The 20,079-nt window shown below is 44.8% G+C and overlaps 1 protein-coding gene across 6 annotated transcripts in view; it reads right to left on the bottom strand.

The window, feature by feature from the left end:
• Positions 1-20,079, bottom strand: part of PLPPR1 (phospholipid phosphatase related 1) — a 158,698-nt gene that overhangs the window by 3,542 nt on the left and 135,077 nt on the right. For all 6 annotated transcript variants that reach the window (XM_044452444.1, XM_044452445.1, XM_044452447.1 and 3 more), the window contains 2 exons: positions 11,163-11,295; positions 2,861-3,111 (listed from right to left, as the gene is read on the bottom strand). In XM_044452444.1, the coding sequence (XP_044308379.1) occupies positions 2,861-3,111; positions 11,163-11,295 (384 nt within the window). The remainder of the gene's footprint in view (positions 1-2,860; positions 3,112-11,162; positions 11,296-20,079) is intronic.

Raw genomic sequence — 20,079 nt, 5'->3', positions numbered from 1 at the left:
CTCAATGGACTAACCCTTCCCCTGTGTCCCCTCTCATATCAGCTCTACTCTGATTACTCTTCTTGTTTCTCCCATCCATATACAGAGCGTGAACTTCTCTTTCATACGGCTGTGAGAAATAGTCATAGGATGTGGTCTACAGCATCCTTTTAAGATGCAGCAGAAGATGGGTCCAGAGACCTCCCCCCATCCCCAATTCCTTTCCCCAGTAAATAATCTGGAAACTGGATGATGCTTCTTTTGCCAGACTGGGCAACTGTCACAGACAGAATTTATTAGATCCACTGAGCAGACAACTTTTAATGGGTTCACACAATGAAAATTGCCTTCCCACAAAGCATTCCAGGATTGCTAGTCATAAGGAGAATGTAATATATGAACTGACTAATCCATATTAGGGCAGTACCTTTGTTAGGCCAATTCCAAGGGGAAAAAACATGCAACATTTGGGGTTGACCTGATCTCTTCAATGTCTTACAAAAATCAGGCATCGGAGAAGAGGGAAAGATGCTGTGCTTTTTCTTCTGGGCATCCTTTGCTTTTTAAAATATGATTCCAAAGGTTTAAAAACAACAGATCACCATGATCACAGAAATTGCTCCTGCTTCCTGGGCAGTATCTGGGGTGATCAAGGGCATTGGGCAAGTGTGGGACCTGGCCCTTACTTGTAGCAGAAATGAATGACTGTCATTTTATTTTATTTATTTATTAAAACATTTTTATGCTGCCCCATTTGCCGAAGCCTCGGGGCGGCTTACAACAATTAGTTAAATAATTATAATTAAAAATATAAACATTAAAATAAAATACATACAATATAAAATAAGCCGCCCTGGCCAGATAAAATTCAATAATATTAACATTTAAAACGCTGCTTAAATAAAAAGGTCTTTGCCTGGCGCCAAAAAACAAATAACGACGGCGCCAGGCGGACCTCTCTGGGGAGCGTTTTCCATAACTTAGGCGCCACCGCTGAGAAAGCCCTCCTCCAAGTACCCACCGTCCTAATTTCTTTCACGGAGGGCTCCTGGAGAAGGGCCTTTCCCACCAATCTCATGAGCTAGGGATCCTCCCTTGGGACATTCAAAGCCACTACTTTCCAAAACGTTCTGTTCTTAATCGACCAAAACATCTTCCAGAAGCACAAGCAACCAGAAGGAATCTCTGAGCATGCCCAGAGCAATTTGTTGAACCCAATCTAGTATTTACTTCTAGGAACTTTGGAGTATGTTTAGGTCCTATTCTTTTGGGAAGGGGCTTTTGGAAATAAGCACACCTCCTCTCTACATGCTGACCCTCTGACTGGGCAGTCTTCCTCTCCCGATGCCACATCATGGGGTCAAGAGCCATACCTGCTTCGTCTCCTTCCGAGAAACTCCCCTCTTCCAAGCCCCCGCCTGACAGCTGTACATCTTGCTTATTCTCAGAGTCTGCCCACACACCTGGGAAATCTGACCTTGAGATAAGAGTTTCTGCTTCTCTTATCTCAATGTGTGGAATCGGTCCACATCCCAAGGTCTCCTCCTGCTTTTCCTCCTCCTCCTCTAAATTCCAGCCAGCAGGCCTTGAGAATGTGGCTCTCTCCCAACATCAACTCAAGTAAATTTTAACAGATCATTATCTTTTCGGATGGTTACCTATGTTCCCTCCATCTAGGCGTGTTCTTTCTATTCTCACCTTGTAACAGATACCATTTTTCAGTGCAATATAATAAACAAAAGAAAATAAAAGTGCATGCAGGAGTGTGTGCGTGAGTTTAAAGCAAACAAACACAGCAGACAATGGAAGCGTAATTATAGGATGAAGGATTCCTCTGTGCTCAGAACCATTCCTTCAGTAAAACACAGAAAGCCATTATGGTTCATTTTCAACAGCTCTGAGGACAAAAGAAGGGGGAAAAGAACCAATTAAGAGACATGCACTAATTTCTGAACCTGCAATTACAAGGGTGACAAGAGCAGGAAGATACAGTAGCACTAAAATAAAAAGTGACAGGCTAAATCAGCAAACACAATGGAAAACCTCTCCTGTGATTTCTGCATTCCAAAACACAGCTTGGCTTTGTTAAGCCTGGCCCCACCCTCCCAAAATTGTATCAGGTCATTAGCACCAGCCGAAGTGTCATACAGATGGGCCACAACGAGATGTAAAGAAACATAAATGGAGAATAGGCTGGGCTCAACTTCACTGCCTGGAGACAGAAAATGGGAGAATGGAGGAAAGGTGTCGGGGTACCTTTAAATGGAACATGACAGAGTGAAGTGTTTTTGAGCTGTGCTGAATTCTTCATCGGCCAGAAGGGAAACTTGGTATCGCTTAGCCATCTTAAAGAGCTTCGGGCAAAAAGTGTATCTATTCCATCTCAAATAATATTAATATTAACAATACTCTTTTAAGAAATTCAATTCTGTACATGTTAAGCATATTTGTATATTTTGCACAATTTGTTCTATATTTTTGCCATTGAGGCAGTGTGGGATTACGGACTTCATCGTGTCATGTTTGGCATAGGAGGCTGGACAAGATGGACTCTTTCTCTGCTTCAGCAGGAAGTCTTGATATGTTTTTAGAACCAGCAGAATCAAGTGAGGCAGCTCTTTCTTGGTGACCTGTGCCATTTCAGACCTCTGAAGTGATGGACTACATGCCTGAACATCCCCCATGGGTAAAGCTCCCTGTAGCTATGCAGGCTAGCATATCAACAGGAAAGGTGGGCTCACCTGATCTTAGAGTGGAACAGTTGTTTGATCATTGCTCGTGTTGGTCCTAAGAGATTAAGGAGGCCCTGAAAACAATTAAAAGTGGCAGGAGGACAAAAGGGGGAAGCTCCTATAAAAGAAGAAAGTCTTTATGTACTTACTGTAGCATATAAGGCTGAATAAATGCTTAAAGCAGCATGTTTGGATGGAAAGGACCTCCTTGCCTTCTCAATCACTTCCTGGTCTCCGGTGCAGATATTTCCGTTGTTAACAAATGGATGATGAGCCCGGCAGTCACTCCCAGTGTAGTTGGGTTTACAAACAGTCAGGAAATAGGGTGTCAAGTTCCCCGTCACTACCTGGCCAGCATTTACAAATATGTCTGTGGCAAAAAGGCCAAATGCAAACACTCCTGTGGGAAGGGAAAAAATGAAACAGGAAGACAAGGTGTGTTACTGTGATACCGCCTGGAACATGAAAGAATGTGTAGAAAGGAAAACAGTCACCCTGATGGCTTCTCTTTCAAAAGATGAAATGGAAAACTTTCCAGGGAAGATTTCCCTGTGCTCAGGGCAAAGCCATGCATGATGACAGAGACTTGTGATCCTGGAATTTAGCAGACAAGTGCAGGAGGTCCAAATCTCACTGAAGCAATGGAAATACAGGTACAGGGCCAAACATCCAGGCATGCTGCACTGCTGCCCAACCTGGATGCAGGCCTTGGTTCCTGTTAAGTCCTGAGGCACCAACATAGTTGTGTATCACCTCTGAAGGCTTCCGACATCCTTTAGGTCTTTGAACACATATGATGGTGCATGAGCTGTCCATGTTCTTAAGTATGCTTACTTAGCAGTGTAACTGAGACATCAGGATCCTAAATGTGGAACCTGAGGCCCATGGGCTGTGGCTATTCCTCCACCGAACCATAGTCCACTGCAGTATAGAGCAACCTGAGTCCTCTAGGCCCAGAGAATCAGTTCCTCTTCTGCTTCCTAGGTGTGTGAGAGAGCTGGAGAGAGGTAGAGAAGGAGTTGCAGCTGCTGTGTGGCCCAAAAGGAGGGCTTTGTGCTGAGTCATGACTGCAGGTGGGAGAACTGAGAGAGGAAGGAGGAGTGGGGTGGGGTGGGTGAGGGTGAGGGAAGAAGTTGGGAATGTACTCCATGAGTGATTGGATCAAGATCTGAGTTAAAGAGGTGAACATGGGGAAAACTGCAGAAATGGACAGACAGCTAGAATGGGTAGTCCTCCACAACAGATGAATTCACATCTGTGTTAGTGGCAAGAAAGATGGAATGCCACACAAAGTGAGATAAAATCCTACAGTCTCTGCACACTATTGGTTCTGGCTGTGCCCACAATCAGACTTGGTTCCACTTACTATCAGATGTCATACCTGATAGAAGTCTCCTGTGGGTCAGTGGCCCTTGACAGAGAACTGGTTCCCCATCTGACCTAGATGTCTATGAATGTATGTGCCTATCCACCTTCTTTTCCTGAACTATTTCATTACTGGAAAGATACTGTGGGTGAGTTCACACACAATGACAAGCCATGGTAGAAACCATGGGGTTATGTCTTGTTGTTATGTCTGAACCCAGTATCCATGGAGAAGCATGGTACATTTGGTCTCCACGGAACCACGTGGAGAAACACTGGCCTGTTGTAAGGTGTCCATGCGTCACTATGGCTCATTTGTCTGTCTGTTTGCATGTCTGAACCCAGCTGCCATGTTGCTGCACAGCTCCCATATTTCCACCATAGAATTTTGTGGCAAGAGTGGTCCTGGCTGCAGCAGACACTCCAGGCTAAATTTTCCACTATTCTGTTCCGCCTAGCAACTGCTGCGTCAGAGCCTGCTGTGCTCTAATTGGCTGCTTCTTGCTCCTTTTTGCCCCTTCCATGTTCTGCCTTCCTGATGCCCGGCTGCCGCTTCGGACTCTTGGCAGCATCAGGGCGCTGCAGCATGAACTCCGGTCTGGCTGCTGCACTTTACTGAAGCAGCACTTTGAAACTGTGGTGTGCGAATGCCTCATTCAGGGAGCCAGGGCTCTCGTCATGTGAAGGCTGGCTCGCACCCGAGAAGCAAATGGGCTCTGTGTGGGTGTTGCCGTCAGGGCAATTGCCCGAGAAGTCCCAGTCTCCCTCTCTGCCTTCTCTTCCCCCTTCCAACCCTGTCTCGTCCCTGACATTCCCAAGGACGCTCTACAAGTCCTGCTGCACTGGCTGCCCCACCATCGCTTCAGGACAAACACTTTCCTGGCTGCTAGTCAGAAAACTTTCCTGGGCAGATGTCCAGATGGACACCCTTGGGAATTGTGCAGGAAGACATGCTCCTTCCTTCCTTCCCTGCCACAGTGTTGGGAATGAATGAGGCAGTTGTCCGTGGGGTGCGCTTCAAGGCCAGGGAGACACAGGCTCTTCCAATGGGGAGGAGGAGCCCTGGGAAACGGGGCCTCCAGGTATTGAGATGGAAGAGGCAGGAGGGCTTATCTAAAGGCCGCAGTGAGGAAGATGGAGAAGCATGAAAAGCACGTGTGCATGGGAACCCAGCTCCTGTCTGAACCCAGGCCACAAGGTAAGATACCATGCCATGTGGATATCGCATGGCACAGCTTAGTATTATGAGTGAATGCACCCCCCGTCAGAAAGCTCAGATGGAAGGAAAGGTAAACTGCATCTGAAGAACCTGTGGCCTAGACAGCCTTTGCCCACAAACTCATCTCCTTAAGAAAAGCAGTGATAAGGAAAAGAGGCTTTCATAAAGAGTTGGGGTGACTGTGATAGCAGCTAGAACAATCCTCTCTGTCTCTTCTTCTTTCCATGTATGAAAGTTCCAAGCTCTAAGCAAGTTGCCCCACTTGGTAGCCAAGTACATGGAAGTAACGCATCCCCACCTGAGACCTTCTTCCAAATGCCACCTCCAAGGTGGCAACAAGCAGGAAAGTCTTAGTGGTACCCATTCCAGCCCCTGCCCCCCCAGCACTGCCAGGCTCTCCCGTTAGGCCGACCTGGCGTTAACTTTGTCATGTTTTCAGTATCTAGTTAAGAATGCTTTTTCCCAGGCATTTAAGGGCATAATGGGGAATTTTTGTCAGTTGGTTTTAATAGATCTAGTGTGGGCTAAAATTATTTTAGCTTTTAAATTGTTTTTAAATTTTGTATATTGAAAGATTTCATGCAGTATTTTACTGTATTTATGGCCTATGTTTTTCTGTTTTGTTGTTAACCACTCAAGGTTGTTGCTGGTTAGGGAGATTGCAAGGAACGTGTACCTGAGTCACAACTGAGCACAGCCCTACTGTGCATGGATAGGAATTCACAGAGAACAGGTTTGTGGGCATCAATGCAAAATCGCTTCTGTTGAAGATGGGGTAAGCCATATAATGGCCGCTAGTCAAAAATGAGCTAACAGAGTGGTGGAGAGAAATAACTGGGCTAGAAGTTAGGAGCGAGGGGGAAATAGCAAAGGGGGGAGGAGGAGAAAGAAAGAGCCAGACTAGAGATGTGGATTGGGGAGAAACAGCTAGGTAAACATGGGGAGAGTAATAGCAAAACTAGAGACTGGGCAAAGGTATAGAGAAGGAGCAAGGCCAGAGGTTAAGACTGGGGAAAACAATGAGGCAAAGAGGTGGGGGCGATATCGAGGCTGGAGGCAGAGGGATAGAGGGTAGAGAAACAGCAAGGGGAAAGCTAGAAGTGAGAAAGGGAGAGAAAGAATATTACCCTAAGGTTTTCCAAGATTTTTATTTTCTTTTTCTAAAGAAGCACAGAGAAGAGAACTGTGTGGGTGCTGTTGAAGGTCCCCATAGGTCCCATGGTGTTCAGGAACCCTGACAGAGAGTAATGCCATTGCTTAAGAGGTTTGTCTATAACAAGATTAATTCTGATCCCTATCAAACGCTGCCCAGGTGATAAGAGAGAAGTTGATCTTCTCTTACAATACATTTAAGGATTAGGATCCAGTTGTTTTTTTAAACCATCCCTTCTAGTTGGCAAGAAAGTAGCAATCGCAAGTATTCTGGTTAACCCTGCTTATTAAAAATTGACTCTGCTGATGCAGAAAGCATGTACGCTTTTGTTACATGGAGTAAAGCTACAGTATGGTTATCCAGCTGTCCCAGTTTTAGGTACCACTAAGCTTTGCATTTGCCATCAATGGTAGCCAGCATGTGACATCTGTTAATACAAATTAACAGCAAATAATAAGTAACACATTTTTGCTGTCTTATTTCTAAATAGCTGGGCTGCAGATATTGGTTGTTTGACAGCTGATGGTGGGGTATTGTATATTTGCGACTTAATCCTGCACCAATGGCATTCTTGGAGTGTGAATCCGTATGTAGCCAAAATGGCCCAACCATGTACAAGAGGGAGAGATCTGCAGACTCTGAGGAAGATTGTGGTCTCCGATTCCCTACATTCCCAAGGCTACAGGAAAACGTTGGTTTCACAAGTCCATCATCATCATCATCGTCACCACCACCACCACCACCACCACCTGACATTTCTGCTCCGTCAGGTTAGACTCTGAGTTGTTCTCTTCCAAATGTGTGATCAATGCACAGGGAATACTGTTTCTTTAATATAAATAATCTTGCGTCAAATGCAAATACTTTTTTGCTTTCGTTCAGTAACAAGTATACCTTCCAGAATACACTTTCGGTTGCTTTTCTGATAGAGAATCTTAGGGAAGATTCTTATGCTGCAGGGGCAATGTGGAGATGGATTACCATAGGATTCAGACCATTTGTCCCTCTAACTACGATGCCAACACTGACTTGCAACGTTTTGGGCAAGAGTCCTTTGCGCCCTTTTAGGGTACAGGTGTGAAGTGCCAGTGTTACATAGTGGTTAGAATGCTGGACTAGGACTGGGGAGATCCAGGTTTTAGTCCCCGCTTGGCTGTTAAGCTTACTGGGTAATTTGAGCAAGTCACTGGAACCCTCAGCCTCAGCTACCTGATAAGGATCTTGTGAAGATGCATAAAGAGGAGGATCTTGTATGCCTCTTTGGAGTCCTTCAGGAAAGGCGGGACATAACGTAAACAAAATATATACAAACATGTGGCCCTCTAGCTATCGTGGGACTATGACTCCATCATCCCCTAACCATGGGCCATGGTTGAGGCTGATGGAAGTTGGAGTACAAAAACATCTGGAGAGCCACAGGTCTCTCTGCCTTCTCTAGTGTCCCACTGCTCAATTGCACCCTCCTCATGTAATACAGGAACGTAAAAGCCAGCTGGGAGGGACAAGGCGAGGGTTAGACAGAACTGTGGCAGTGGCACCACATTGCTACTACCACCCCATCCCAGCTTTGCATGCCTGTTTCTCCAGGCTTGGTTTCTGCATTCCTATGTTACCAGATTGAAATGGGATGTGCTCAACAGGAAGCAATAGCTACTCAACTCCAGGAACATAAGAACTGGTCCTTTCAAGCAATTCAACATCCCAAGGGAGCCCAGCTTGGTCCCATGTCTTTGAACTGGTGGCATCAGAGATTCAAAATATAGGAAACAGTTTTATATCTGTCTATGAAGTCATCCTGGAAGGTGGCCTATGGATGCAAAGTGGTGCAACTAAAGCAGTCCAAGATTCAGGACTCTGAGCCATTCTGGCCCCGGGCAAAAAAGAATTAAGAGAGGGGAAAAAAGGATGTGCTTAAGAACAAACATTCGTTAAAGTTAAAGCTGCTGAGAAGTATCTCCATATGATAGCCAGGAATTTAAGGTGAAATCTTAAGCAAATTTATTCAGAAAAAGCCCTACAATTCCCACCATCCCTCAGTCAGCATCCTGAGAGTTGGAGGCTTTTTCCCAGTCTAAACGTGCATAGGATTGTGCCCTTAGCGACATAAGCACTCCACAGGCGCTTTTAGCACCGATCCTGTAGGCACTAATGCCTTAGTGTACCATCCAGAATGCACTGAAGCAGCACAGTGGTGCTGTGTCCTGAAAAGCAGGCTGGCCTCATGCTCTGTTAATGGTACTTTAAGCCCATCAGTCAATACAACCCAGAGGCTGTCTAAAGTTCAAGGGTATTTTTATTTTATTTTTAAAATAAAAGATGCCTGGGCTTTTGTTTTCCCCAAGCAATCTCATTGCTTACCACTTAATTACCAATTACGGGACTAAGGAGTAGGAAGTAAGACATAGCAGCTAAGAGTGAACTGCGAGTCAGGAAGCCCCAAGTTCAAATGTTATCCAAACTGCAAACTCAATAAATCCACTCACCAGAGCTCCTGTCTTGGATGGGGTTGCACTTCCCCTAAAGGACAGGGGCCACAGCTTGGGAGTGCTCCTGGACCCAAAACTTTCATTGGAGTGTCAGGCAGACTAGGTTGCCAGGGGTGGCTTTTTCCAGCTGTGGCAAATCCGACAACTACAACCTTATCTGGATAGACTGAGCCTGACATGGTTGCTCATCAGCTGGTAACATTCCTGCTGGATTGCTGTAATATGCTCTACAGAGGGCTGCCTTTGAAGATGGTCTGCAGACTTCAGCTGGTCCAAAGTAGGGCTGCGCGTCTGGTATCAAGTATCAGTTTGTGTGCCTGGATAACACCCATTATGTTTAAATTACACTGGTTGTCAGTTGAAGCCTGGGAACCAATTTAAAGTTTTTGTTTTAACATGCAAAGCCCTAAGTGGCTTGGGACCTGGTTACTTGAAGGACTGCCTTTTCCCATATACTCATACCCACCCATTGAGATCTGGGAATGAGGTCCTTCTGAAAGAGCCATCCCTAAAGGAAGTAAAAGGGATGGTAATTAGAAGAAGGGCCTTCTCAGTGGCTGCCCCCCACCTTTGGAATGGACTTCCTAAATTGGTCTTCCCGGTGCCATCACTACTTTCATTTTGGTGCTAAGGTTTTTTAAAACTGACTTTGACACCTGATTGTAAAAGTTCACTCTGCTATCATCAGTTTTCCATGCTTCTTCCCGCTGTCCTTATAGTTGTACATGTTTTTAATGTTGTTAGCCACAGAGAGCTCTTAGAGGTCCATTTTGTGGCCTATACATTTGAAAATAAAATAAAAATAAATAAATTAAATAGCCTTATACTCCAGGAATCTGTCCAATCCATTTTTAAAGCCACCCAAGTTAATGGGCATCACTACATCTCATTCAGTGAATTTCAGAATTTAGCTAAACTAACTCCCTTCGTCAAAACAATAGTTTTCTTTCTCACAGCAAAGCAACCTTTATCTAATATGCATACACACACACACACACTTGGCAAAGGCATATTCAAGGTAATTATCTCAGGTGCTCTTCCTAATATAAGTGGGAGCCATATGTAAGGCCCAAGAAGCTATCCTGGCTTCTGGGTTTTGTGAAATTTCTCTACCCTTAGCTGCTGAACTTTAATAACCTCCTTACCATTCTGGTATAGCCCATCAGACACAGTATTAGAAGAAATGAGAAGCTTTCTTTTTAATATCAGTTTCTAAGCCATTCTCTTCATACTGTCTTTGGGGAACAAACAGATGATGAACGTTCACATCAGAATTCCCTCTTATTTAGACTTGGAGCAAAACATTGCAAAGTAGTGGTACTGATATTAAATGTACAGAGAAAATAATACTGATGCTGAAGGCACACATTCCTCAAGTAAAACAGCAGTAATATTATTTGGGAGTCATCTGATGGATGAAACCTCTGTTCCCAGAGAAGCAGCTGGTGGGAATATATAGGGCATCATGTACATGCAGTTTAGAAGTTACGGAGTGTGGTGCTGGTTTCAGAATTCAACTGCCTTAAGAATGTCAGCTTTTCTTCGAGGGGTAAATAGCAAGTAAATTTGAAACAATATATTTTAAAAGCTGTGGGCAATGTTTTTTTAAATCTCCTAAAACAGAGGAATAGCCAAGAAGAGCGTTTCAGTGCCTTGTTTCATTCTCCATGCCTGTTTCCATGGTTAGCAGAAGCAGAATAAATTATGTGAACTGGCGAAAAGGGAAGAATAAGTAAGAAAAATGTAGCAAATGTGGCACTTTCAATATCAATACTTATATAAGACCTCCTTGTTATGAATTGCACCTACCTATATTAGGGCAGAGAGAAAACTGCCACCATTTCCAATGCACTCTAAATTGTGCTTGAAATACCCTTACCTCACATCAATGAAAACAGAAAATAAAAATGGAGGCCACGAGGGCAGGAGGTTTCAGGAGTGTAAGCTAACTGGTGCCACTACTTGAAATTTTCCTAAGTGGAGAAAGGCAGTTTTGTACACAGTAGAACTACCAAAAGGTATCTATTTGTCAAGCAAAGAGGAGACAAATCTTTGCATATAATCCAGCATTCTGAAGTTTGATTTGGTAACTGTGAAATATGGTCTTAACAAAAAACTAGATAGAGAAACCTTAGGAAGACAGTGCAGCCACTAAATAATTTGTGTATTTGTGCGTATGGTTTAATCTTTTCATTATTTTAGGTTGCGCTGCATACGTTATGGCTTACCTATAAATCGGATAATTCTTCGGAGTAAAGGATTCAGGTAACAGCATTCTCCTGTCAAAATGGTTTTCTCCTGGACAATCAGGCTCTCTCGGGTAGACTTGATGAAATACATGGATATCTCTCCAATAAAAATCTGCAAAAGGTGAGGGGGGAAAAGAAGCTGAGAATGACTAAGGCAAATATGGTAGTCATCACTGAACCAAATCTGGTGTATTACTGACGCTCGCTGTGGGCATCAAAGCATAGAATGACACGTTACCTGAAACAACTTGGGGACAGATTACCTGAAGGACTGCCTTCTACCATATATACCTGCCTAGACTCTAAGATCATAGCCAAGTGTCCCTGCTGAAAGAGCTCAGGTGAGTCACTATTTTGAGGAAGGCTTTTTGATGATGGCTGGTTGTGGAAGGCACTTCCCAGAGAGGCAAGCTGAGCACCTGCACTTCAGTTCAATTCAGCCATTCAGGTAAAGATCATCTTATTCCCAGCATTTTCCCCTTTCAGCTTCTGTTTAGAATCTGTTTCTTTGTTTTACAACTTTGCATTGCTGCTAGGTTTTGTTTTGTTTTTCATTTTTACGTTATACTGTTAGTTTCAGACTTTTATGTTGGATTTGATTATGTTGTATATTATTGTTGCAGTTGCTGTGAACCACCTGGAGAGCTTTGGCTATTTGTCAGTGGCAAAATGTAATAAATAATATCTTAGAAGACAATTTTTTGTCGCTACTTCTCTCTCTCCGGAGTGCTTTTCTCTCAGCAACATCTCTGCACAGCTGATGCAGAAAAGAGATTGCTTTCCTTCGTCTTTGCTCCTCCTTGACTCTCCATCCCATCCTCCCCAAACTTCCTTGCTCGATTTCCCCCATTTTCTTCAGGGGAAGAAATTACTTATTTCAGCACAAATCAATGATTTAATGCTGTTTGTTGAAGCACACCGGGGGGGGGGGGCAGGTGGCTTCTCTGAAAAAATGTTGTCAGAATGGCTAATAATATCACTGGCTTTCTCTGTGTGGGAGGGAGACAACATCAACTGGGAACCCCACGATGCAAACCTGGAAGCACCATTGTACTCACACAGTTGGGGGTCTCTCGAGTGCATGATGCATCATTTCGTCTGAGCTGCCTGATGCTGCCTGTACGCCTAGCAAGTCCTCTGGAAACCAGGGAGGCTCACTCCCAACTACACATACACAGAGCTGGGTACATTTTGCTTTATTCTGCCTTGTCTCTTCTATGTACATGTAGGAAACCTGTTGTCTGCAGGCCACATGCGGCCCTCAAAGTCCTTCTCTGTAGTGTGCCATGGGTGCCCTCGGCACCCCTCACTTTGCAGATTTCTTCCTCCCCTCCCATTATTGCCGCTGCTACTATTGCCAGGTCATGCCCGCTTCCTGCCCTCTTTGACTGAGTTTGGGGCCACTGCCGCACGTGGTGTTTCTCTGACCCTGAATTTCCCACTGTGGCAGCCACTGAAAGTTCTTGCTGCCCAAGGCCAGCTGTGAGGGCCACAGTGTCTTTGAGCAAACACTTGCGCAGCTGCTTTCGGCAGGCTGGGGATGGGAGGGGGGTCCTGGTCTCTGGGCAAGAGTAGCAGCAGCAGCTGCTCCTGCAGGTAGCAGAAGCCTGACAGTTTAAAAGGAAGCAGATGGATTGTATCTGGATGAGGAAATAACGAAGGGGGTGCTATTTGAAGCGAAAACAAAACAACAGAAAGCAGAGGAGGGCAATTTTAAAAAGAGGGGGGAGAAAAAGAAACACGTTGATTTATTTATTGCATTTATATTCTGACTTTTCCTCTAGGGCAATATACATGAGTTCTCCTCTTCTTCATTTTATCTTCACAACAGCCCTGTGAGGTAGGTGAGGCGCAAGTCAATGACTGGCTCAAAGTCACCCAGTGAGCTTCATGGCTGAGTGGGAACCAGGACCCAGATCCCACATTCCCAGTCTGACACTCAGACCACTTTGCAACACGCTGGCTTGCATGTTACTCTGTGTTGTTTGAGAAGAGAAAAGAAAGCATGCTTTTCCATTCCTGTTCAACTGGAAGTGGCTGAAATAAATAAATAAAAGCAAAAGACCACTCCTGGTTCTGGACACACACGGTGTTTGTGCATGCAGAACCAAGCAGATCAATTGACAGTTCAGCTCCTAATCTGAAAAGGTGGCTCACCTGTCCTGTCTTGAGCAATCCTGCCTCTCCCACAAATCTTCTGATGGCTGGGTCTGCCCCGATCAGAGTCACATCTGAACAGAGCTTCTGTTTGGCAGGTGAATGCCTGGTAAGGGCAAGGGGATTAGAGCCAAGGAGCATTAGCATAATGATCAAGCCAACTTCATGTGGGGAGGAAAGGACCCTGCCACTGGTTATTTCCCAACAGCCGTAGATCACTTCTTGAGTCACAAGATCCGAGATCCCTCCACGGCACAGTCTGAACCCTCAGGGGAAGAAACAAATGCTCCTTTCCATCTTCCATGTCCTTTGAACCAAGCTTCCTGGAAACCCCAGGCCGTAATTGTGGCTTCCGCACCACATTTTCTCCAAAGGACCAGAAACATTTGATTTGATTCATGAAACCTGCTCTATACTGGCCTTTGACCGAAGAAAGGGCTCCTAAGGCAGGTAATACACCAAAATGCCACCATTTAAATGTGATTTTAAATATGGTGTTTTAAATGTGGTTTTAATTTTTTGAAGATACTATTTTTTTCTCTAATGTTTTTATATTGTGATGTATTTTAGACTGTGTTTTAATGAAATGTTGTAAACTGCCCAGAGAGCTTTGGCTGTTGGATGGTATGAAGGTTAAATAAATTTACACAACAGAATTAAAGCAGAAAATTATAAATCAAGAAGGGCAGAGTTAAACCTTGGCACTCAAATGAAATAAACATGAAGACCCGGGTGGAATAAACCTGTTTCTGTAGCCAGCCTAGCTAAGAGTAATCAGGGCTAGTTTAATCAACTATGGCAGGGGATTTCTTTCCCAGAGAACCGATACATATAAATGCCACAGTGTGTGTGTCTCACTGTATGCATCTATTCCTGCAGCAACATTATATTATTTTAAATGGCCACGGTCAGAGGTCCTGCACTGCTGCCGCCTGCACTCGCCCTCTGAATGGGAGACTGGCTGGATGCCCTCTCCTTAAAGTCTGTTTGCTGCCCTTTGAGAGGCCCTTCTCCAAATTGAGGCATTGTGAAATAGCCTTGGAGACTGCCCGGAAAGCTCACCCACCTGATCTCTTGCTCTGAGCTTTCTCCCATGGCAAGGAATCAGGAGGCAGCACCCTTGCCATCGCTGCCTCCGACAGAGCGTTTGAAACAAGAGGCGGCTGGCACTTGCTGCAGGGCTGGGTGAGGCTGGCGTGGAAGTGGTGGTGTCTGCAGAGGCAGTCTTGGCAAGGTTCGTGTATGACCCACTGCCCTGCCACCCCACTGGATCCACTGCCTGAGAAGGGGGTTCAGGCTGCTTTATGGGAGGGCTGGCCCTGAAAATGGCTCTTAACCACAAGCACCTTTGGGATTGTTCTGGCTGGACCCTTCCAGGCATACAGTAGGTGGATGCACTTTGCTGATTTCCTGGGTCTTCTTACTATAATCTGCTCACTGTGGGGAAGGAGCAAAATGCTGAGTTTGCTTTGTTACCTTTTGGTTTAGTTTCATTGGAGACCTGAACACCACAGGATGCTGGGGCTGGATTCAGCATAAGTGAAAATCGGTGTTGCTGCACATTTAATGGCTGAGGACATGAGCAGAGAGAACTGAATTAAGCAGAAGGAAGGGGACTGCCGAGCAGCAAAAGGGAACAGCTACATAAGAGAAGGACAAGAGCTTAGGAGGCAAGCTCAGCCATGAAAAGCTTGGACAAGAAGCTGAAACTGGTCGGCTCTTCTGCACCTCAGGCAACCTATCAAGCCTATTGAAAGCCTATTTTCCTATTAACATTAGGAATCTGCAACAAAATGTTGCAGTTGAGCTGAGCTGAATATTCCTCCCCTTTCCCTGGACAGGTCTTCTGCAGTGAAGGTGGAGGCAGAATATTCTGGCAGGAAAGACAACAGAGCCAGTGTGGTGTAGTGGTGAAGAGCGTGGGACTGGGACTCAGGCGATCTGGGTTCTAGTCCCCACTCAGCCATGGAGCCAACTGGGTGACTTTGGGCCAGTCACAGACTCTCAGCCCAACCTACCCCACAGGGTTGTTCTTGTGGGGATAAGATGGAGGAGGAGGAGGATGTAAGCTGCCTTGAGCCCTTTGTAGGAAAAAGGCAGGATATAAATGGGAAAATAAATAAATAAATATAAATAAAAATAAGAATCTGGGGGAGGCAGATTTTCTTTAAAATGCAAGGTGGTCTTCGTGTGGAAAATAAGGTTTTCTCTTATGAAATGTGCTAATGAGGAGGGGGAGGGGGAGGAGATGATGAAGAGGCTAAGCTGTGAAACACAAATTTCTTCGTTCTATTCTTACCACTGCCCTGAACACAGTAATTGCATTCAGGTAAACCACTCTCAATTCTGACCTTCCTTAGAGCATGATTACTGAAATGTAATGTGATGTTGTTATTTTTCCTAACCCTAAGCCATGAAGACCACCTTGGATGGCTGGCAGTATACATAAGGCATTATTCTCTAATCAAAAGTTGCCATGACTTTAGCGAATTAAGTAACTAGACTTTTAGACCACCCAATAACCTATATTCTCTCACTCAGATGGATTTAAATATATGAGATGCTTTCCTGCACGTGCTAATTCTCATGGGGCCTTTGCATGGCACATATTCATTTGATCCCAGCTAAAACAAGGTCTAAAACTTTCTACATACATTTCTTCACCTCCACCCCTTGTTGCTAGGGCCTTTTCTTCTTTCCGTTTATTGCTTCCCTCACTGTCAAAATAAATAAGCAGAAAGCTGAAAATAACTGAAAAGAAAATCCCTCTTATATGATACAGTTTTACTTATATAATGTCATCAGGAAGAGAAAGGGATCAGAAAAGACAAGGAGTGAAAGACAGGAGGGAAGGGGAAGCTCTTACAGACACCCAGAAGCACCTGAGAATGCAGTATGAGGCACAGAATTCAGGCATCCATTCGTTTTCAAAAAAGCAAGTTACCTGTCCCTGTGATGGCAAATGTAGATTTGAAAAGATGGGGCAAGTGCATGATGGAAGCTCAGTCACTAACAGACCTGCAGTGATTGAAGGACAGAGCCTAAATCCTGCTTGTCCTACCTCAATTCACTACCAACAAATGAAGAAGTGTCTCAACTAAGAAAAACCTCTCTATGCCAATGTGCATAATATATGTAGGTTGTAACAGTTGCTCTGGGTTCAAGCGAACTGGTTCAGGACACAGAAGAGTCCGCCTTTGTGAGCGTTTCCCATATCCTCATCAAGTACGGCCTAGGTGATATTGTCAATGATGGAAGAGTGAATTCACCGGCTTTTGGAGCTCAACACTGTGGGATCTTGAAAAGTAACTTGGTTTGTGGAGGCTGAGGCTCAGGTTCATGAGATTTGCCTTGAGCCAGGAATGCTCTCTTTTCAGCCACCAGAATCGTGCTTAGGCTTAGGGTGCAATCCTGTGCATAGAAATAAGCCCCACTGTGCTCAATGGGGAGGGGAAGGCTTCCTTCCTTCGGGGTGACTGCAAGATTGCACTGTGGTGCCAACGTGCAAATTATCAAACTTTGTGCAAGGATGCACAAGACGTGCATTTTCTGGATTCTTAGAAGATCTGCACGAAGCAACACCAGAGGCAATTGCCTGGTTAGCTGAAGCTATTGCTGTACCCTTGCAGAAATGTGTATATATCTGTGCAGACTGTATGTGTGTGTATGTATTTGTTTTTTTCTCTTGTCATGAACATATCATACACTAAATCAGCAAATAACTAACTCCAGGATTGCAATTTCAAATAAAAAAGCCCTTATTCACATTGTCCCTTAGGGAAAGGGGCAGGGTTGTCAACCAACCTTCAACAACCTGGCATCTTCCCAAAATGTGTGTTGTGCTACCATTCCAATCACCCCCACCCATCATGGTAGAGGATGATGGGAACTTCTGGTCCAGTCTGTTTGTAGGGCATCTGGTCAGAGAAGGCTATGATAAACCGGTATCTTGGCTGTTCTATTATGCTGGGGGAAACCGTGGTGTTGGTGCTGAGACAGACTAAGGCAGATTGAATTCACCCCAGCAAATCCTCTTAGTCAAACACAGCCATTAGTCTTTGATTCTGATGCGCAGATGAAGCAGCCCGCTGGGAAAAGCCTGGAGAAGTGTGCCGATCATGGTTTGTGGGTTAATCTGAAGGCAGTGAGTGTCTGCTGACCCTTTCCCTATAAGTCTGGGCAATCTGCCCCTGAAAGAGGGAGGGAGGGAGGACAGAGGCACTATTTTCCCCACAGGAGCTAAAACAGTCCACCTTGTATGACTGCTGCCGCTTCTTAACATTCCTGGCTTTAATGCACTTTCCAGAATCTGTCTGAGTTGATGATAATTAGTCCTGATAGCAAAAGAACAGCATGCAAAACCTGCCACTTAGCAGTAAATGCTGCATGTCCAAGCTTGGCCATGCACTCTGGAGAGGGGACGTTGACGTGAATGGTGTTTGGCTCTAGGGAAGGGCCGGCAACCAGCAGTCCCTGGGCAAAGTCCTCCCCACCTGCACCCTGCTTTGCATGGTGCTATCTGCTCTGGTACCAGTTGCCACTCCTGTTGGGGCCCAGTAATGAAGGCATGACAAGATCAGTTGAGCACATTCAAAGAACTGGTTAAAGTGATTAAAGAAATCACAACATGGAGACTCAGAGTGGGAAAATGGCCAAAACTGATAGAGAAATGGAAATGGAGCCATAGCGGAATATAAGTTGAAACTGTTATATTTGGAGAAGTGCAGAACTAGTAAATATTGAGTGGAACTGGCCTCAACACTGCAGGGTTAGTTAGTCCTGGATGAGTGTTTCATCCAGCCAGCCATGCCCTCTTCCACAATACTCCATTCCATTCCCCTTCTCCTGCTCAGGGTTTCTTCCCCAATTAATTCAACATTCTGTGGCCACTGAGTTTCTCACTGTCTATTTTTACATAGGGGAAGGGCTTGCCCCTTTAGGTGTTGTTGTCCCCCCCCCCCATTTTTAATTGCACTTCCTGTGGCATTTGTCTCAGCAGCCTGATACCCTCCTCTTGTTTCTTAGCAGCCCTGTGCTGGCTACACACCTATTGGCACTGAGCACCTTAGTGTGTTGTTAGAGGAAGTCATAGAATCATCAAAGAGTTGGAAGGGGCCATAAAGGCCATCGCCTCCAACACCAAGTTACACCATCCCACTCAGATGGTTGTCCAGTTATTTGAATGTCTCTAGTGTGGGAGAGCCCACCACCTCTCTAGACAGCTGGTTCCACTGTCATTTTGCTCTGACAGTGAGGAAGCCTTTCCTGATGTCCAGCCTGAATCTGGGTTATCGCAACTTGAACTGATTATTCCGTGTCCTGAACTCTGGCATCAGCAAGAAGAGATCTTGACCCTCCTCTTTGTGACAGCCTTTGAGGTACTTATAGAGGAATATCATGTCCCCTCTCAGTCTTCTCTTCTCAAGGCTGAACATGCCCAGTTTTCTCAGTCTCTCCTCACAGGGCAATGTTTCCAAACCCTGGATTTCCAAAGTAATTTCACAGAGTCTGAATATACCAATTGTAAACACAATCCTGTGTTCCACACACTAACAATGGAGTGAAATTAAGTAAACAATGTACAATTTTCCTGATGATCAGACAACAAGGGTCATTTACTTAATGTTCTATTGGAGATACATAAGAGGGTTGAAAATATAAAATAAACCACTGTCAAGGAGGTTAGAATTCGTAAAGATAAGTCTGGAGGCAGATGTTTTGACACCAGATGCCCGAAAAGGAAGTGTAGGTCTAGATAACCATGTACAAAAGCAACTGGTTATGTTTTCCCTTTTTGATGGCTTTATTCTGCTTTTATTGAGTAGTGTTTCCTACTACAATTTTTCCTGTTATTAATAGTTACAAAAAAACAAAATGGATAAATTTGCTCTACAGGATGACTGTGGCAGGCGGTCCCAACTGGAGACAGGCTCACTCTATATTTCTAGTATGTCCCTATAATACAAGAGTCTTTTTAATATAAAACAACTTGCTGGTGTTGCTTGTCTCTCTCACTGTCAGACAACGAACAAGGGGGAGGGTTTTTTTGTCCTCAACGTAAGGATCACATGAAGTCATTATGTAATTATGCCATGTTATTAAGTAACGCATGGACACCCTTGGCTGGCTCACTATGCTGTATGTAAATCCATTTTGTGATAGAAGATTTGAGGTGGAGAAGGGCACTTGCCTCTTGGGAGAATTAATCCATTCTGCTTTTCTTGTAAGGAACCGCCTAGCAAGTAGCCGAGGATCTCTTTATCAGGCCGAAGCACAATCCTGTGCATCTTCCAGCAGAAATAAATTAGAAGACACCGGCATTCTGCTAGCTCAGCTCTTTGTGTCTATGCCAATGTGACAAAGTTCTGATGGTATTTTGCTTCTTTAATGCAGCTGAGAGGGGGGCATGCACACGTGTGTGTGAGTGAAATTGTATTGGAAAGGAGAAGAGGCACATGATGCCATTTTACAGATCCAAATCTCCCCCACCCCACTGCACACTGGATCAATGTTTTTTTCTCCCCTGGAGGGGAAAAATGATTTTGTGGTGGATGATTTTTAGCTGAAAAAATGTCTCCATGGAAGGCAACAGGGGCCCCCTCCCAGCGGTGCCAGCAACTCCTCACATGAAATACAGGACCCCAATATGACACCCCTGGATCAAGGTGGAGGCACTGATCTTCTGCTTCAGCCATGCTCCACTTCCACACTCATGGCCATTGGGTCATGTATAAACTGC

Source organism: Varanus komodoensis, unplaced genomic scaffold, assembly GCF_004798865.1.
Source record: "Varanus komodoensis strain SLA01 unplaced genomic scaffold, ASM479886v1 scaffold72, whole genome shotgun sequence".
Lineage (NCBI taxonomy): Eukaryota > Metazoa > Chordata > Lepidosauria > Squamata > Varanidae > Varanus > Varanus komodoensis.
Note: the sequence above shows the minus strand (reverse complement) of the source record. Positions and strands in the feature narration are given on the sequence as shown.